This window comes from Haliotis rubra, unplaced genomic scaffold (assembly GCF_003918875.1).
Source record: "Haliotis rubra isolate DU_JTF1 unplaced genomic scaffold, ASM391887v1 Scf909, whole genome shotgun sequence".
Lineage (NCBI taxonomy): Eukaryota > Metazoa > Mollusca > Gastropoda > Lepetellida > Haliotidae > Haliotis > Haliotis rubra.
The window spans coordinates 72862-92529 of NW_025767645.1; the positions used below are offsets into that span (position 1 = coordinate 72862).

The window sequence follows — 19668 nt, forward strand, 5'->3', positions numbered from 1 at the left end:
AGTACTCTTGAAGTTTTGTAAATACTCAATAAATTTGATCTGCACACGAAAATGTCAAATCTTTGTTTGTGTACCGGTGAATTAATTCCTGTAAGTAAAATCTGAAAATGAACATCAACTATCCTTGTATGATTTGACAAGCTGGGCAAATGTTGTTACCTCCCTTTGTTTAGTGACTGACGTGCACATACTCTTAGGCAGTGTCTGTTACTCGACAGCGATGCCTATACAACTATTGTTACTGATTTTACACCGATGATAGGAGTATATTTTCATGTGACTATTTGTTGGCATCCAAACAATGGGGCAGGAAATCATTAGCATGAAAAGTTCAAGCAAACACTTTATCTACGTACATACAATTTTACAATTAATCCAAAATTGGCTGTTATTTTTTATTGAGAAATGGAAGAACCCAGTTAAGTATTTCAATTGAGAAAGGGAACACAACCACATTGACATATGTGTATATAATTTATTCACATGATATCATCATGTTGTCATGAATAACATGTAATGAAATGTTCATACATTGTATGGTCATCTCTATTCATATATGGCAATCACAATTAGGTGGTAAAGTTTATGCTTAATTTGAAAACGAAACTTCATTTATGTGTCTGTAAAAGATTTATTGGCGTTAAGACAAATACATCTAGTGTTATGGTTTATGGTGAATGTGGTAGATTCCCGATGCACATATTTTCTCAAGTTAAGGCTATCAAATACTGGTTAAGATTGTTGAACATGCCTGCACATAGATTTCCCAAAATGTGTTACAATATGATGATAGTTTAAGATAAACAGGTACAAAAGTATTTGGGTAATGAATATATGAAAACATTGCTGTTTAAAACTGGTTTTGGTAGTGCACGATATGACCAAAACGTTAGCTGCTACCCTAATTTTATCATGTCAATGACTCAAAGACTTAAGGATATTGATGTGCAGACACGGTTTGAATCGCTGACTCTTATCAAACTCATGTTTCTATTATAAACTTTTTAAAGAGCAAATACGTCTGGAGTGGTACCTCTCAGTCTAAGATAACAGTAAAGACGTTCCGAGTTGCATTATCACGTCTGTCTCATGATTTATGTACAGAAACTGGACGCTATACTAATATTAATCGACAAGAGAGACTATGCCAACTACGTGATTTAAATACTGTCGAGGATGAGTACCATTTCCTTCTTGTTTGTCCGCTGTACTGAGATCTTAGAAGAAAATATTTACCAAATCATTTTTATAGATATCCAAACATTATTCAATTTATATCATTACTAACAAGTACAAACATTTAAATGCTTCAGAATTTATCAATGTTTATATTCCATGCAACATTGCTGAGAAAGAAAAATAATAATACTTTAAAAAATGTAAAAGTTACTACTTGGGCGAATATAAATGTTTGTATGTTTTATGGACTATAGGCCTGTGGACTCTTCAGTACTGAATAAAAGGTTGGATCTCCGTTTAAAAATCTCTCTACTCTCCTGAGAACTGAGTGGGCTAATTAAGCTGTTCCATTATTGCTGTGGGGTGAGGGTAATTAATCCCTGTACTCAAGTGTTTGAAGAATGGCTGTCTGAAGAATGGGGGGACACCTTTGACTCACTTTCATCAGAGATTATTTGTTTAGATGTTCAAGTCAAGTGATGTGAACTCTGCTCAATAAGTCCCTGAAGATTCCCCAACCCGAGTAGTTTTTAATTTTTTGGGCTACAAATGTTGACTTTCGGAAAAACACTCTACTTCAAGATATTTGTTTTTACATACTTTATACATGATTGGAGTTCAGATTTAAGTTTTAAATTTTTTGGTCAGAGTTATTTTAAGTATAAAATTGCATCAAATTATTATTGAGCATTCATTTTTATTCTTATGTATTATAACTATTATAAATTATGTCATTAAACCATGGTATTTTTATGTGAATGGATGATGGGTGTATAAATTCTTATCGATCGATCTATTTATTATTTGATTGACATCAGAGGGGTTATTAGGTCGACTTATTTCTTCAAACAGGAAAACCACAATCATTGTTAACACATTAAACATCACTACTACACTTGTCTGTATTCTTCACAAATTAAAATATAATATATTCCCAAAACAACGAAACACAATTGTGAAAAATAATCACTCGATTAACTTTTCTGTTCGTAATGTGATAACATGTATAATGTCCCAAAACTTCTCTCTGCTGTGTGGGTAAATGTACCAAGTTAAACACTGATAACAGCATCAAAGTGATCATGGTTGTTTAATATACCATGTAAATACAGTCAGAGCATGGGTGCACAAGAGGGGTATTTTCTTGCCTGGAGGGGCATAGGGCCAAATGAAATAAATCTGCTGGTTCCAATAACACCTCTTTAAAAGTTAAGTTAGGTAGGTAGGAATTTTTTATTTTTGTACGTATTTTTTTTAGAATTAAAGTATAAACTAATAACACATGTATCAATGTTTAATGGTTTATTCAATCAAGATTGCAGGCATCGTATCGACTTTCTCTATCAGAATGACCGATATCTGTCGGCACCCGAAAAACAATGGTATCTGAAAGCTTATTTTATTCAGTCAACTTAAACAAAATAGGGTCGGCCCCAGAATTCAAAGGTCGGTTTGGTAATCGGGACCACAACATATTTTTTTTCTTTTAGGCCTCCACACCCGGTATAGTCTAGCCCAGGCTGTTTTACACACCTGGTATAGTCTAGCCCAGGCTGTTTTACACACCCGGTATAGTCTAGCCTAGGCTGTTTTACACACCCGGTATAGTCTAGCCTAGGCTGTTTTACACACCCGGTATAGTCTAGCCCAGGCTGTTTTACACACCCGGTATAGTCTAGCCCAGGCTGTTTTACACACCGGTATAGTCTAGCCCAGGCTGTTTTACACACCGGGTATAGTCTAGCCCAGGCTGTTTTACACACCGGTATAGTCTAGCCTAGGCTGTTTTACACACCGGTATAGTCTAGCCTAGGCTGTTTTACACACCCGGTATAGTCTAGCCTAGGCTGTTTTACACACCCGGTATAGTCTAGCCCAGGCTGTTTTACACACCCGGTATAGTCTAGCCTAGGCTGTTTTACACACCCGGTATAGTCTAGCCCAGGCTGTTTTACACACCGGTATAGTCTAGCCCAGGCTGTTTTACACACCCGGTATAGTCTAGCCCAGGCTGTTTTACACACCGGTATAGTCTAGCCTAGGCTGTTTTACACACCGGTATAGTCTAGCCTAGGCTGTTTTACACACCTGGTATAGTCTAGCCCAGGCTGTTTTACACACCGGTATAGTCTAGCCCAGGCTGTTTTACACACCGGTATAGTCTAGCCCAGGCTGTTTTACACACCCGGTATATAGTCTAGCCTGGGCTGTTTTACACACCGGTATAGTCTAGCCCAGGCTGTTTTTACACACCCGGTATAGTCTAGCCTAGGCTGTTTTACACACCCTGTATAGTCTAGCCCAGGCTGTTTTACACACCCGGTATAGTCTAGCCTAGGCTGTTTTACACACCCGGTATAGTCTAGCCTAGGCTGTTTTACACACTGCATAGTCTAGCCTGGGCTGTTTTACACACCCGTATAGTCTAGCCTAGGCTGTTTTACACACCCGGTATAGTCTAGCCTAGGCTGTTTTACACACCGGTATAGCTGTTTTTACACACCGGTATAGTCTAGCCCAGGCTGTTTTACACACCCGGTATAGTCTAGCCCAGGCTGTTTTACACACCGGTATAGTCTAGCCTAGGCTGTTTTACACATCCTGGTATAGTCTAGCCCAGGCTGTTTTACACACCCGGTATAGTCTAGCCCAGGCTGTTTTACACACCCGGTATAGTCTAGCCTAGGCTGTTTTACACACCAGGTATAGTCTAGCCTGTTTTACACCGGGCTGTTTTACACTGTTTTTATAGTCTAGCCCTAGGCTGTTTTTACACACCGGGTATAGTCTAGCCTAGGCTGTTTTACACACCTGGTATAGTCTAGCCTAGGCTGTTTTACACACCGGTATAGTCTAGCTGTTTTACACACTGGCTGCTTTTTACACACCGTATATAGTCTAGCCCAGGCTGTTTTACACACCGGTATAGTCTAGCCTAGGCTGTTTTACACACCGGGTATAGTCTAGCCTAGGCTGTTTTACACACCGGTATAGTCTAGCCTTGGCTGTTTTACACACCGGGTATAGTCTAGCCTAGGCTGTTTTACACACCGGTATAGTCTAGCCTAGGCTGTTTTACACACCGGGTATAGTCTAGCCTAGGCTGTTTTACACACCCGGTATAGTCTAGCCCAGGCTGTTTTACACACCGGTATAGTCTAGCCTAGGCTGTTTTACACACCGGTATAGTCTAGCCCAGGCTGTTTTACACACCGGGTATAGTCTAGCCTAGGCTGTTTTACACACCGGTATAGTCTAGCCTAGGCTGTTTTACACACCCGGTATAGTCTAGCCCAGGCTGTTTTACACACCGGTATAGTCTAGCCTAGGCTGTTTTACACACCCGGTATAGTCTAGCCCAGGCTGTTTTACACACCGGTATAGTCTAGCCTAGGCTGTTTTACACACCCGGTATAGTCTAGCCTAGGCTGTTTTACACACCTGGTATAGTCTAGCCCCAGGCTGTTTTACACACCGGGTATAGTCTAGCCTAGGCTGTTTTACACACCGGGTATAGTCTAGCCCAGGCTGTTTTACACACCGGTATAGTCTAGCCTAGGCTGTTTTACACACCGGTATAGTCTAGCCTGGCCAGGCTGTTTTACCACACCGGTATAGTCTAGCCTAGGCTGTTTTACACACCGGTATAGTCTAGCCTAGGCTGTTTTACACACCGGTATAGTCTAGCCTAGGCTGTTTTACACACCGGGTATAGTCTAGCCTGGGCTGTTTTACACACCGGTATAGTCTAGCCTGGGCTGTTTTACACACCGGTATAGTCTAGCCTGGGGCTGTTTTACACACCGGGTATAGTCTAGCCTAGGCTGTTTTACACACCGAGGTATAGTCTAGCCCAGGCTGTTTTACACACGGGTATAGTCTAGCCTGGGCTGTTTTACACACCCGGTATAGTCTAGCCTAGGCTGTTTTACACACCGGTATAGTCTAGCCTAGGCTGTTTTACACACCGGTATAGTCTAGCCTAGGCTGTTTTACACACCCGTATAGTCTAGCCCTAGGCTGTTTTACACACCGGTATAGTCTAGCCTAGGCTGTTTTACACACCTCGGTATAGTCTAGCCCTAGGCTGTTTTACACACCAGGGTATAGTCTAGCCTGGGCTGTTTTACACACCGGTATAGTCTAGCCTAGCTGTTTCTACCAAGGTAGGCTGTTTTACACACCGGGTATAGTCTAGCCTAGGCTGTTTTACACACCTCGTATAGTCTAGCCTAGGCTGTTTTACACACCGGTATAGTCTAGCCCTAGGCTGTTTTACACACCGGTATAGTCCTAGCCTAGGCTGTTTTACACACCGGTATAGTCTAGCCTAGGCTGTTTTACACACCGGTATAGTCTAGCCTAGGCTGTTTTACCACATAGTCACCTAGGCTGTTTTACACGCGGTATAGTCTAGCCTAGGCTGTTTTACACATCAGGTATAGTCTAGCCTAGGCTGTTTTACACACCCGGGTATAGTCTAGCCTAGGCTGTTTTACACACCGGGTATAGTCTAGCCCTAGGCTGTTTTACACACCGGGTATAGTCTAGCCTAGGCTGTTTTACACACCGGTATAGTCTAGCCTAGGCTGTTTTACACACCGGGTATAGTCTAGCCTAGGCTGTTTTACACACCGGGTATAGTCTAGCCTAGGCTGTTTTACACACCGGGTATAGTCTAGCCTAGGCTGTTTTACACACCTGGTATAGTCTAGCATAGGCTGTTTTACACACCCGGTATAGTCTAGCCCAGGCTGTTTTACACACCGGGCTATATAGTCTAGCCTAGGCTGTTTTACACATCGGGTATAGTCTAGCCTAGGCTGTTTTACACACCTGGTATAGTCTAGCCCTAGGCTGTTTTACACACCGGTATAGTCTAGCCTAGGCTGTTTTACACACCGGGTATAGTCTAGCCTAGGCTGTTTTACACACCCAGTATAGTCTAGCCTAGGCTGTTTTACACACCGGGTATAGTCTAGCCCTGGGCTGTTTTACACACCGGTATAGTCTAGCCTAGGCTGTTTTACACATCAGGTATAGTCCTAGCCTAGGCTGTTTTACACATCGGGCATAGTCTAGCCTGGGCTGTTTTACACACCGGCATAGTCTAGGTTATAGGTCTAGCCTAGGCTGTTTTACACACCTGGTATAGTCTAGCCCAGGCTGTTTTACACACCGATATAGTCTAGCCTGGGCTGTTTTACACACCCGGTATAGTCTAGCCTAAAGCTGTTTTACACACCATAGTCTAGCCTAGGCTGTTTTACACACCGGTATAGTCTAGCCTAGGCTGTTTTACACACACCGGTATAGTCTAGCCTAGGCTGTTTTAGGCTGTTTTAAACACCCAGTTATAGTCTAGCCTGGGCTGTTTTACACACCGGGTATAGTCTAGCCTAGGCTGTTTTACACACCTGGTATAGTCTAGCCTAGGCTGTTTTACACACCTGGTATAGTCTAGCCTAGGCTGTTTTTACACACATCCGGTATAGTCTCTAGCCCAGGCTGTTTTACACACCTGGGCTATAGTCTAGCCCTAGGCTGTTTTACACACCTGGTATAGTCTAGCCCCCAGCTGTTTTACACACCTGGTATAGTCTAGCCTAGGCTGTTTTACACACCCGGTATAGTCTAGCCTAAGCTGTTTTACACACCGGGTATAGTCTAGCCTAGGCTGTTTTACACATCAGGTATAGTCTAGCCTAGGCTGTTTTATTACACCGGTATAGTCTAGCCTAGGCTGTTTTACACATCAGGTATAGCCTAGCCCAGGCTGTTTTACACATCAGGTATAGTCTAGCCTGGCCTGTTTTACACACCCGGTATAGTCTAGCCTAGGCTGTTTTACACATCTGGTATAGTCGGAGCATAGGCTGTTTTACACACCTGGTATAGTCTAGCCCATGGCTGTTTTACACACCGGTATAGTCTAGCCTGGGCTGCTGTTTTACACACCGGTATAGTCTAGCCTAGGCTGTTTTACACACCCGGTATAGTCTAGCCCTCGGCTGTTTTTTACACCCGGGGTTGTACACACCTGGTATAGTCTGTCCTCTAGCCTGGGCTGTTTTACACACCTGGTATAGTCTAGCCTAGGCTGTTTTTACACACCCGTATAGTCTAGCCCTGGCTGTTTTACACACCAGGTATAGTCTAGCCTAGGCTGTTTTACACACCGGTATAGTCTAGCCTAGGCTGTTTTAAACACCTGGTATAGTCTAGCCTAGGCTGTTTTACACACACCTGGTATAGTCTAGCCTAGGCTGTTTTACACACCGGGTATAGTCTAGCCTAGGCTGTTTTACACACCTGGTATAGTCTAGCCTAGGCTGTTTTACACATCGGGTATATAGTCTAGCCCAGGCTGTTTTACACATCAGGCATAGTCTAGCCTAGGCTGTTTTACACACCGGGTATAGTCTAGCCCTATAGGCTGTTTTTACACACCTGGTATAGTCTAGCCTAGGCTGTTTTACACACCGGTATAGTCTAGTCTAGCCTAGGCTGTTTTACACACCGGTATAGTCTAGCCTAGGCTGTTTTACACACCGGTATAGTCTAGCCTAGGCTGTTTTACACACCCGGTATAGTCTAGCCTAGGCTGTTTTACACACCGGATATAGTCTAGCCTAGGCTGTTTTACACACCCGGTATAGTCTAGCCCCAGGCTGTTTTACACACCGGGTATAGTCTAGCCTAGGCTGTTTTACACACCGGGTATAGTCTAGCCTAGGCTGTTTTACACACCGGGTATAGTCTAGCCTAGGCTGTTTTACACACCGGGTATAGTCTAGCCTAGGCTGTTTTACACACCGGGTATAGTCTAGCCTAGGCTGTTTTACACACCGGGTATAGTCTAGCCAAGGCTGTTTTACACATCAGGTATAGTCTAGCCTAGGCTGTTTTACACACCCGGTATAGTCTAGCCCAGGCTGTTTTACACACCGGGTATAGTCTAGCCTTGGCTGTTTTACACACCCGGTATAGTCTAGCCTAGGCTGTTTTACACACCGGTATAGTCTAGCCTAGGCTGTTTTACACACCTGGGTATAGTCCTAGCCTAGGCTGTTTTACACACCTGGTATAGTCTAGCCTAGGCTGTTTTACACACCTGGTATATAGTCTAGCCTAGGCTGTTTTACACACCGGTATAGTCTAGCCTAGGCTGTTTTACACACCAGGTATAGTCACACCGGTATAGCCTAGGCTGTTTTACACACCTGGTATAGTCTAGCCCAGGCTGGGCTGTTTTACACATCGGGTATAGTCTAGCCTAGGCTGTTTTACACATCGGGCATAGTCTAGCCTAGGCTGTTTTACACACCGGTATAGTCTAGCCTAGGCTGTTTTACACACCTAGCCTAGTATAGTCTAGCCTAGGGCTGTTTTACACACCCGGTATAGTCTAGCCTAGGCTGTTTTACACACCGGTATAGTCTAGCCCTAGGCTGTTTTACACACCGGGTATAGTCTAGCCTAGGCTGTTTTACACACCGGGTATAGTCTAGCCCAGGCTGTTTTACACACCGGGTATAGTCTAGCCCAGGCTGTTTTACAAATCAGGTATAGCCTAGCCCAGGCTGTTTTACACATCCGGTATAGTCTAGCCTAGGCTGTTTTACACACCGGGTATAGTCTAGCCTAGGCTGTTTTACACATCTGGTATAGTCGAGCATAGGCTGTTTTACACACCTGGTATAGTCTAGCCCAGGCTGTTTTACACACCGGGTATAGTCTAACCTAGGCTGTTTTACACACTCGGTATAGTCTAGCCTAGGCTGTTTTACACACCCGGTATAGTCTAGCCTAGGCTGTTTTACACACCCAGTATAGTCTAGCATAGGCTGTTTTACACACCGGTATAGTCTAGCCTAGGCTGTTATACACACCCGGTATAGTCTAGCCTAGGCTGTTTTACACACCGGTATAGTCTAACCTAGGCTGTTATACACACCCGGTATAGTCTAGCCCAGGCTGTTTTACACACCCGGTATAGTCTAGCCTAGGCTGTTTTACACACCGGTATAGTCTAGCCTAGGCTGTTTTACACACCCAGTATAGTCTAGCTTAGGCTGTTTTACACACCCGGTATAGTCTTGCCTAGGCTCTTTTAAACACCGGGTATAGTCTAGCCCAGGCTGTTATACACACCCGGTATAGTTTGGCCTATAGCTGTTTATTCCACGGGGTATACTCTGGCCTGGACCAAGCTATACGTAGAGGGTAATGTCCGAGTAACTGTCCATTCCTTAAAAATAATGGAGCCGAGGCCGCGGAGTACAAATTAATTAAATATGTAACATACTGCTTGTGAAATTCTTCAAAGATCTCGTGTAAGATATAGGATTCAATTCTCTTGTAAATAACAGCATTCATGTGTGTATGGAGGACAAGTAGGATGAATATGTCTTGAAAACTCTGCCAGAATATAACTTCAATTTGTAATGAGCTGGCTGCAGGATGGGAGTTATCTCCCTTAGTCTTGTGGTGCCAGCCAGTCTCATGTGCTGTTTGATTATACTCCCTTATTCCATTGACCAATGACTTTAGCTTGTGGTGCCCGCCAGTCTCATGTGCTGTTTGATTATACTCCCGTATTCCATTGACCAATGACTTTAGCTTGTGGTGCCCGCCAGTCTCATGTGCTGTTTGATTATACTCCCGTATTCCATTGACCAATGACTTTAGCTTGTGGTGCCCGCCAGTCTCATGTGCTGTTTGATTATACTCCCTTATTCCATTGACCAATGACTTTAGCTTGTGGTGCCCGCCAGTCTCATGTGCTGTTTGATTATACTCCCGTATTCCATTGACCAATGACTTTAGCTTGTGGTGCCCGCCAGTCTCATGTGCTGTTTGATTATACTCCGGTATTCCATTGACCAATGACTTTAGCTTGTGGTGCCCGCCAGTCTCATGTGCTGTTTGATTATACTCCGTATTCCATTGACCAATGACTTTAGCTTGTGGTGCCCGCCAGTCTCATGTGCTGTTTGATTATACTCTCGGTATTCCATTGACCAATGACTTTAGCTTGTGGTGCCCGCCAGTCTCATGTGCTGTTTGATTATACTCCCCGTATTCCATTGACCAATGACTTTAGCTTGTGGTGCCCGCCAGTCTCATGTGCTGTTTGATTATACTCCGTATTCCATTGACCAATGACTTTGATGTGGTGCCCGCCAGTCTCATGTGCTGTTTGATTATACTCCCCGTATTCCATTGACCAATGACTTTAGCTTGTGGTGCCCGCCAGTCTCATGTGCTGTTTGATTATACTCCCCGTATTCCATTGACCAATGACTTTAGCTTGTGGTGCCCGCCAGTCTCATGTGCTGTTTGATTATACTCCCTTATTCCATTGACCAATGACTTTAGCTTGTGGTGCCCGCCAGTCTCATGTGCTGTTTGATTATACTCCGTATTCCATTGACCAATGACTTTAGCTTGTGGTGCCCGCCAGTCTCATGTGCTGTTTGATTATACTCCTTATTCCATTGACCAATGACTTTAGCTTGTGGTGCCCGCCAGTCTCATGTGCTGTTTGATTATACTCCTTATTCCATTGACCAATGACTTTAGCTTGTGGTGCCCGCCAGTCTCATGTGCTGTTTGATTATACTCCCTTATTCCATTGACCAATGACTTTAGCTTGTGGTGCCCGCCAGTCTCATGTGCTGTTTGATTATACTCCCTTATTCCATTGACCAATGACTTTAGCTTGTGGTGCCCGCCAGTCTCATGTGCTGTTTGATTATACTCCCTTATTCCATTGACCAATGACTTTAGCTTGTGGTGCCCGCCAGTCTCATGTGCTGTTTGATTATACTCCATTATTCCATTGACCAATGACTTTAGCTTGTGGTGCCCGCCAGTCTCATGTGCTGTTTGATTATACTCCGTATTCCATTGACCAATGACTTTAGCTTGTGGTGCCCGCCAGTCTCATGTGCTGTTGATTATACTCCATTATTCCATTGACCAATGACTTTAGCTTGTGGTGCCCGCCAGTCTCATGTGCTGTTTGATTATACTCCCCTATTCCATTCCATTGACCAATGACTTTAGCTTGTGGTGCCCCAGCCAGTCTCATGTGCTGTTTGATTATACTCTCCCTATTTGATTCCATTGACCAATGACTTTAGCTTGTGGTGCCCGCCAGTCTCATGTGCTGTTTGATTATACTCCCTTATTCCATTGACCAATGACTTTAGCTTGTGGTGCCCGCCAGTCTCATGTGCTGTTTGATTATACTCCCTTATTCCATTGACCAATGACTTTAGCTTGTGGTGCCCGCCAGTCTCATGTGCTGTTTGATTATACTCCCTTATTCCATTGACCAATGACTTTAGCTTGTGGTGCCCGCCAGTCTCATGTGCTGTTTGATTATACTCCCGTATTCCATTGACCAATGACTTTAGCTTGTGGTGCCCGCCAGTCTCATGTGCTGTTTGATTATACTCCCCGTATTCCATTGACCAATGACTTTAGCTTGTGGTGCCCGCCAGTCTCATGTGCTGTTTGATTATACTCCCGTATTCCATTGACCAATGACTTTAGCTTGTGGTGCCCGCCAGTCTCATGTGCTGTTTGATTATACTCCCGTATTCCATTGACCAATGACTTTAGCTTGTGGTGCCCGCCAGTCTCATGTGCTGTTTGATTATACTCCCGTATTCCATTGACCAATGACTTTAGCTTGTGGTGCCCGCCAGTCTCATGTGCTGTTTGATTATACTCCGTATTCCATTGACCAATGACTTTAGCTTGTGGTGCCCGCCAGTCTCATGTGCTGTTTGATTATACTCCCCAGTTATTCCATTGACCAATGACTTTAGCTTGTGGTGCCCGCCAGTCTCATGTGCTGTTTGATTATACTCCCGTATTCCATTGACCAATGACTTTAGCTTGTGGTGCCCGCCAGTCTCATGTGCTGTTTGATTATACTCCCGTATTCCATTGACCAATGACTTTAGCTTGTGGTGCCCGCCAGTCTCATGTGCTGTTTGATTATACTCCCGTATTCCATTGACCAATGACTTTAGCTTGTGGTGCCCGCCAGTCTCATGTGCTGTTTGATTATACTCCTTATTCCATTGACCAATGACTTTAGCTTGTGGTGCCCGCCAGTCTCATGTGCTGTTTGATTATACTCCCCAGTATTCCATTGACCAATGACTTTAGCTTGTGGTGCCCGCCAGTCTCATGTGCTGTTTGATTATACTCCCGTATTCCATTGACCAATGACTTTAGCTTGTGGTGCCCGCCAGTCTCATGTGCTGTTTGATTATACTCCCTTATTCCATTGACCAATGACTTTAGCTTGTGGTGCCCGCCAGTCTCATGTGCTGTTTGATTATACTCCCTTATTCCATTGACCAATGACTTTAGCTTGTGCCCGCCAGTCTCATGAACCCCCATTCCATTGATACTTGACTTGAAGAGTTTGATGCTCCAGATCATTTTCTATCCAGAGAAGTACCAACTCTTGAAGTTAGCTGAAGAGGCGTACAGGGGCAGGATTCTATCTTTGTTGGACAACAGCATCACTATGTCTCAAAATTAATTGTATTGTCACTGGCCTGTCAGCACAAACATGGGTATTGATAATTGTTACAGTTTTACCAAAGTTCCAGTAAGAGTCGAAGAGGCGACAATAATTTACTGGGTCCACTCATTACTGGTGAAGGAAGACCCATTATGTGTTGATAAGTTCAAACGATATGTAAGCTGTTCATTTACTGCAACTTGTAATGCATGAAATACCACTATGCCAGGTTTTCATTTGAAGTCAACTTTATGTTGTATATGTTATGGTTTTTTTCTTATCAGAATGGGTTTTCATAATTTCAGAAAATCAGAAAGCACATACACTGTCCATTTTCATTTTTTTGTACAGTGCCTGCTTTTAGTGCCACCTGGCTGATAGGCTTGGCTGCATGTACAATTGTTGTCACTGGTTATAAAACATAGCATAGATGCTGGTTTAGCAATTGTCATAACACATGCTCAGTATCAGATACATTCAACAAAACCAGAAGGAATAGATGTCTCAAATCAAGTACATTGTTGTCACATACAAGATGGACTTGGAAGCATCACTGCAGCCAACTCCAGTCTGGTAGCACAACAATGTTGTCATGTACGAGATGGACTTGGAAGCATCACTGCAACCAACTCCAGTCTGGTAGCACAACAATGTTGTCATGTACGCGATGGACTTGGAAGCATCACTGCAACCAACTCCAGTCTGGTAGCACAACAATGTTGTCATGTACGAGGTGGTCTTTGAAGCATCACTGCAACCAACTCCAGTCTGGGAGCACAACAATGTTGTCATGTACGAAATGGACTTGGAAGCATCACTGCAACCAACTCCAGTCTGGTAGCACAACAATGTTGTCATGTACGAGGTGGTCTTGGAAGCATCACTGCAACCAACTCCAGTCTGGGAGCACAATAAATGTTGTCATGTACGAGATGGACTTGGAAGCATCTCTGCAACCAACTCCAGTGTGGGAGCACAACAATGTTGTCATGTACGGGATGGATTTGGAAGTATCATTTGAAACCAACTCCAGTCTGGGAGCACAACAGTGTTGTCATGTACGAGATGGACTTGGAAGCATCACTGCAACCAACTCCAGTCTGGGAGCACAACAATGTTGTCATGTACGAGATGGACTTGGAAGCATCACTGCAACCAACTCCAGTCTGGTAGCACAACAATGTTGTCATGTACGAGATGGACTTGGAAGCATCACTGCAATGCAGCCAACTCCAGTCTGGTAGCACAACAATGTTGTCATGTACGAGATGGACTTGGAAGCATCACTGCAGCCAACTCCAGTTACTTTTACCTTTGTCCCCATTTTACCAAAATTGCAACAACATCGTACCAACATTGCAGCTTCATTGCACCAACTTTCCACAGTAATAGATGGCTAATTATCTCCCGATGTTATACCTATGAGTGTATGCCAAACCAAGGCAACACGTGCCATTGTCGCCATGCAGAACAACAAGCTGGATATGTTACATGTCATCTGGTGGAACAAAAATATTATGTGTACACGGGATAATTCTTCAAAATAAGGTTTGACCCAGAAGATCTTGTTTAGAATTGGTCTTCAGCAACTCATGATTGTTGCAAGAGACAACCAACGGGATCGGATGGTCAGTTTCGCTGACTTGGCTGACACATATTGTTGTATCCCAACTGCGTAGATCAATGCTTATGCTGTCGATCACAGGATTTTCTGATCCAGACTGGACCACCTACAGATGGCTGCCATGTAGCTGGAATATTGCTGAGTGCGGCGTTAAACAACATGCAAACAATACAGTATTAGTCATAATCTAGATGGATACAAGAGTTTACACTTTCATAGCCTGATTTTGTTGTGTCCTTTCAGTTGTGAACAACACTGATCCAAAGCCTGTAGCTGCCAGTATGAAGCGAAAAGAACCCCAGCCTTTCCTGAGGTATTTGGTGGATGAGAAGAAGTTTGTGCTTATCAGACCATGCAGGAGAAAAAGACACGAGAAGAAACAACAGAGTTCACAAGTTACCAATATCACAGCAGATCATAGCAACAGTCTACAGAAGTCAGATGATGATGCCAGTGCTTTTGAGAAACACAGTAAACGTTCACAGAAGTTTGAAGAGGTCGCCAGTGCTTTTGAGAAACAAAGTAAAAGTTCACAGAAGTTTGAAGAGGTGGCCAGTGTATCTGAGAAGCACAGTAGATATCCACAGAGATCGGTTGACGTTGCCAGTGTCTCTGAGAAACACAGTAAAAGTTCAAAGAAGTCTCAAGAGGTCACCAGTGTTTCTGAGAAACAAAATAAAAGTTCACAGAGGTCAGATGAGATTGCCAATGTCTCTGAGAAACATAGTAAAAGTTCACAAAAATCTGAAAAAGTCGCCAGTGTCTCTCAGAAACACAATAAAAGCTCACAGAAGTCTGAAGAGGTCGCCAGTTCTTCTAGGAAACATAGTAAAAGTTCTGAAGAGGTGGCCAGTGTTTCTGAGAAATCAAGGAAAAGTTCACAGAGGTCAGATGAAGGTGCCATTGTCTCTGAGAAACACAGTAAAAGCTCACAAAAATCTGAAAAAGTGGCCAGTGTTCCTGAAAAACCAAGTAAAAGTTCACAGAAGTTACATGAGGTCACCAATATCTATGAGAAAAACAGTAAAAGTTCACAGAAGACGAATGTCTCCAGTGTCATAGAAAAACCCAGCAAGAGCGTAAAGTCAGATGTTGTCTGCAGTGTCACAGAGAAACCCATTAGGAGTGAGAAGTCAGATGTCTCCAATGTCACAGAGAAACCCAGCAAGAGTGGGAAGTCTGATGTTGTCTGCAGTGACACAGAGAAACCCAGCAAGAGTGGGCAGTCACATGTTGTCTCCAGTGTCACAGAGAAACACAGCAAGAGTGGGAAGTCAGATGTTGTCTCCAGTGTCACAGAGAAACCCAGCAAGAGTAGGAAGTCAGATGTTGTCTCCAGTGTCACAGAGAAACCCAGCAAGAGTCGGCAGTCAGATGTTGTCTCTAGTGTCACAGAGAAACCCAGCAAGAGTGGGCAGTCAGATGTTGTCTCCAGTGTCACAGAAAAACCCAGCAAGAGTGGGCAGTCAGATGTTGTCTCCAGTTACACAGAGAAACCCAGCAAGAGTGGGAAGTCAGTTGTTGTCTCCAGTGTCACAGAGAAACCCAGCAAGAGTGGGAAGTCAGATATTGTCCCCAGTGTCACAGAGAAACCCAGCAAGAGTGGGAAGTCAGATGTTGTCTCCAGTGTCACAGAGAAACCCAGCAAGAGTGGGAAGTCAGATGTTGTCTCCAGTGTCACAGAGAAACCCAGCAAGAGTGGGAAGTCAGATGTTGTTTGCAGTGACACAGAGAAACCCAGCAAGAGTGGGAAGTCAGATGTTGTCTCCAGTGTCACAGAGAAACCCAGCAAGAGTGGGAAGTCAGATGTTGTCTCCAGTGTCACAGAGAAACCCAGCAAGAACAGGAAGTCAGATGTTGTCTCCAGTGTCACAGAGAAACCCAGGAAGGGTGGGAAGTCAGATGTTGTCTCTAGTGTCACATCAGATGTTGTCTCCAGTGACACAGAGAAACCAAGCAAGAACAGGAAGTCAGATGTTGTCTCCAGTGTCACAGAGAAACCCAGGAAGGGTGGGAAGTCAGATGTTGTCTCCAGTGTCACAGAGAAACCCAGCAAGAGTGGGAAGTCAGATGTTGTCTCCAGTGTCACGTCAGATGTTGTCTCCAGTGTCACAGAGAAACCCAGCAAGAGTGGGAAGTCAGATGTTGTCTCCAGTGTCACAGAGAAACCCAGCAAGAGTGGGAAGTCAGATGTTGTCTCCAGTGTCACAGAGAAACCCAGCAAGAACAGGAAGTCAGATGTTGTCTCCAGTGTCACAGAGAAACCCAGCAAGAGTGGGAAGTCAGATGTTGTCTCCAGTGTCACAGAGAAACCCAGCAAGAACAGGAAGTCAGATGTTGTCTCCAGTGTCACAGAGAAACCCAGGAAGGGTGGGAAGTCAGATGTTGTCTCCAGTGTCACAGAGAAACCCAGCAAGAGTGGGAAGTCAGATGTTGTCTCTAGTGTCACATCAGATGTTGTCTCCAGTGACACAGAGAAACCAAGCAAGAGCAGGAAGTCAGATGTTGTCTCCAGTGTCACAGAGAAACCCAGCAAGAGTGGGAAGTCAGATGTTGTCTCCAGTGACACAGAGAAACCCAGCAAGAGTGGGAAGTCAGATGTTGTCTCCAGTGTCACAGAGAAACCCAGCAAGAGTGGGAAGTCAGATGTTGTCTCCAGTGTCACAGAGAAACCCAGGAAGGGTGGGAAGTCAGATGTTGTCTCCAGTGTCACAGAGAAACCCAGCAAGAGTGGGAAGTCAGATGTTGTCTCTAGTGTCACATCAGATGTTGTCTCCAGTGACATAGAGAAACCCAGCAAGAGCAGGAAGTCAGATGTTGTCTCCAGTGTCACAGAAAAACCCAGCAAGGGTTGGAAGTCCGATGTTGTCTCTAGTGTCACAGAGAAACCCAGCAAGAGTGGGAAGTCCGATGTTGTCTCTAGTGTCACAGAGAAACCCAGCAAGAGTGGGAAGTCACATATTGTCCCCAGTGTCACTGAGAAACCCCTTGAAGGACTGAGAAATCAGTTGCCAGGAATATTCACAAAACACTCACCATGTTGCAGAATACAGATGGTGTTTTAGATGTCTTAGCTAAACAAAGGCAACAACAAACAGAAAAAGAGGCTTCAGTTGTTTTTGACAAATCAAGTAAAAGACTGCATAATGCACATCAGGCCAACAATGTTTCTGCAAAATGCATCCTCAGAACACAGAATCCAAATACAGCTGAAAGTGTTTCTGGTGCTCAAAACACAAAGCTGCAGAATTCAGAGAAGACTGAAAGTATTTTTCATGAACTCAACAAAACACTGAAATTAGATAAAGTGGAAAATATTTCTGGTAAAAGCAAATCAAAGCAAAAGAATTCTGATGGTGTAAAAGATAAGAAAATTTGTGTTTCTAAAGAGGAAAGTGCCATACAACACCCCATTGTAGGTGATGAGGCAGCAGATTTACTGAAAGAGCAACATCCACATCAAACTGAACACTCAGATGTGAGTAAGAAGTCTGAATTCATGTCACAGGAAAACGTTCAAAAGAGTTTCAGTAATTTTTCAAGCTCTGCAAGTCATGATAATAAGGCAAAGCATCATCAAAACATTCATGGTTCTCAGAGTCCTGGAAACAAGAGTGACTCAGCTCGTCACAAGCCAAACCCTGACAATTCTAATGCTGAGTGCATTCATACAAAACAATCAGCATCAATGAACAATGAGAGACAAACTTTGATATTCGACAAGACAGAATTGCATCTAAGGCACTTATATGCGATTCATTTTGCCAGATTTCTGAGATTTCTCAGAAAGCCAGCAATGTGGACGAGTGTTTTAATGTACCATTTACAAGTAAGTGTGAGTTTGTGTCTCCTGCTTCAAAGAGACATTCACATGATGTTGGAGCACCACCAGAACCAACAGCCATTGAAAGTGTTCCTGAACGTTTACCTGCTGTTGAGGGGACTCCAGAAGTAACACCAGTTGATAAGGATTCTTTAGATCTCAGGACAAATTCTGAAGATTCAAGTGAGATAAGTGGTTTTGCAATGTTATCCAGGACAGATGGTCACGTTGAGATGATTGACAAACAGTGTGTGAGACGTGTGTCTGCTCCATCAAGCACACCTCTGCCTGGTCAAAGATATAACTGCCCCAAAGCAGATAGATATTCAGATCAATGGCAATATGAAAATAGACATGGGAAGGGCAATGTCAAACAGAAAGGTGGACCAACACCCACAAACTCCTCACCAAACTCGAACAAACAGAAGAAGACGTGAGACTTCCTCTACATCTCAAGGATCAGCTAACATCTCTTGGTCTAAAGCTAGACATCACTCATCTGGAAGTTCCAGATCAGTTTATACTGATGAACTTGAAAGTCATAGATACGAAAGCAAGTACAATCGTATGTCGTCCAGCTGCAGAACTGTAGAGGCTCGTGAAAAACTTTTCAAAGAAGAGACAGGACACTCAAGGCCAGAATACAGAAGGTCACATCAAAGAACCAGAACATGGTCAAAAGAAGGTCAGAGAAGCAGCGGTCAAGGAAGTGTTAAGGAGCACAGGCACAGAGACAGACAAGAACCTGATTGTTCTCCGTCAACAAAGAAAAGATCACACAGACATGAGTCACAGAGGTCTGGACACAGAGAGGATTTTCCTCTTTCTCATAGGCTAAGACGTACTAGAGAATGGCGGAGAAACAGGGTACAAAGAGGCCAACACTGCAGTACTCCAAGCAGTGGCTTAGAAAAGCAGATATGTAATGGAAAAGAAATATTCCCAAGTAGATGGTTAGAAGAGCAGTTTTACAGAAATAAAAATCACCCAACTACTTTGTTAGAAGGGCAGTTTTCTAGAAATAAGAGATCCCCACATCTATCGCTTGAGGATCAGTTTTCTAGAAATAAGAGATCTCCAAATCTATCGCTTGAGGATGAGTTTTATAGAAATAAGAGATCTCCAAATCTATCGCTCGAGGATCAGTTTCATAGAAATAAGAGATCTCCAAATCTATCGCTCGAGGATCAGTTTCATAGAAATAAGAGATCTCCAAATCTATCGCTCGAGGATCAGTTTCATAGAAATAAGAGATCTCCAAATCTATCGCTCGAGGATCAGTTTCATAGAAATAAGAGATCCCCAAATCTACAGCTGGAGGATGAATTTTATAGAAGTGAGAGATCCCCAAATCTATGGCAAGAGGATCAGTTTCATAGAAATAAGAGATCTTCAAATCTATGGCTGGAGGATGAATTTTATAGAAGTGAGAGATCCCCAAATCTATGGCTAGAGGGTCGTGTTTCCAGAAATGAAAGATTAAAAAGTAGA

General features: G+C 43.7%; 1 protein-coding gene across 1 annotated transcript in view; it reads left to right on the forward strand.

The window, feature by feature from the left end:
* LOC124264085 (sister chromatid cohesion protein PDS5 homolog C-like) overlaps positions 1-17434 on the forward strand; it is a 33175-nt gene extending 15741 nt beyond the window's left edge. The window contains exon 3 of the mRNA XM_046698807.1: positions 14598-17434. Coding sequence (XP_046554763.1) covers positions 14636-17419 — 2784 coding nt within the window. The 5' untranslated portion in view covers positions 14598-14635 and the 3' untranslated portion in view covers positions 17420-17434. The remainder of the gene's footprint in view (positions 1-14597) is intronic.
* The last annotated feature ends 2234 nt before the right edge of the window (positions 17435-19668 follow it).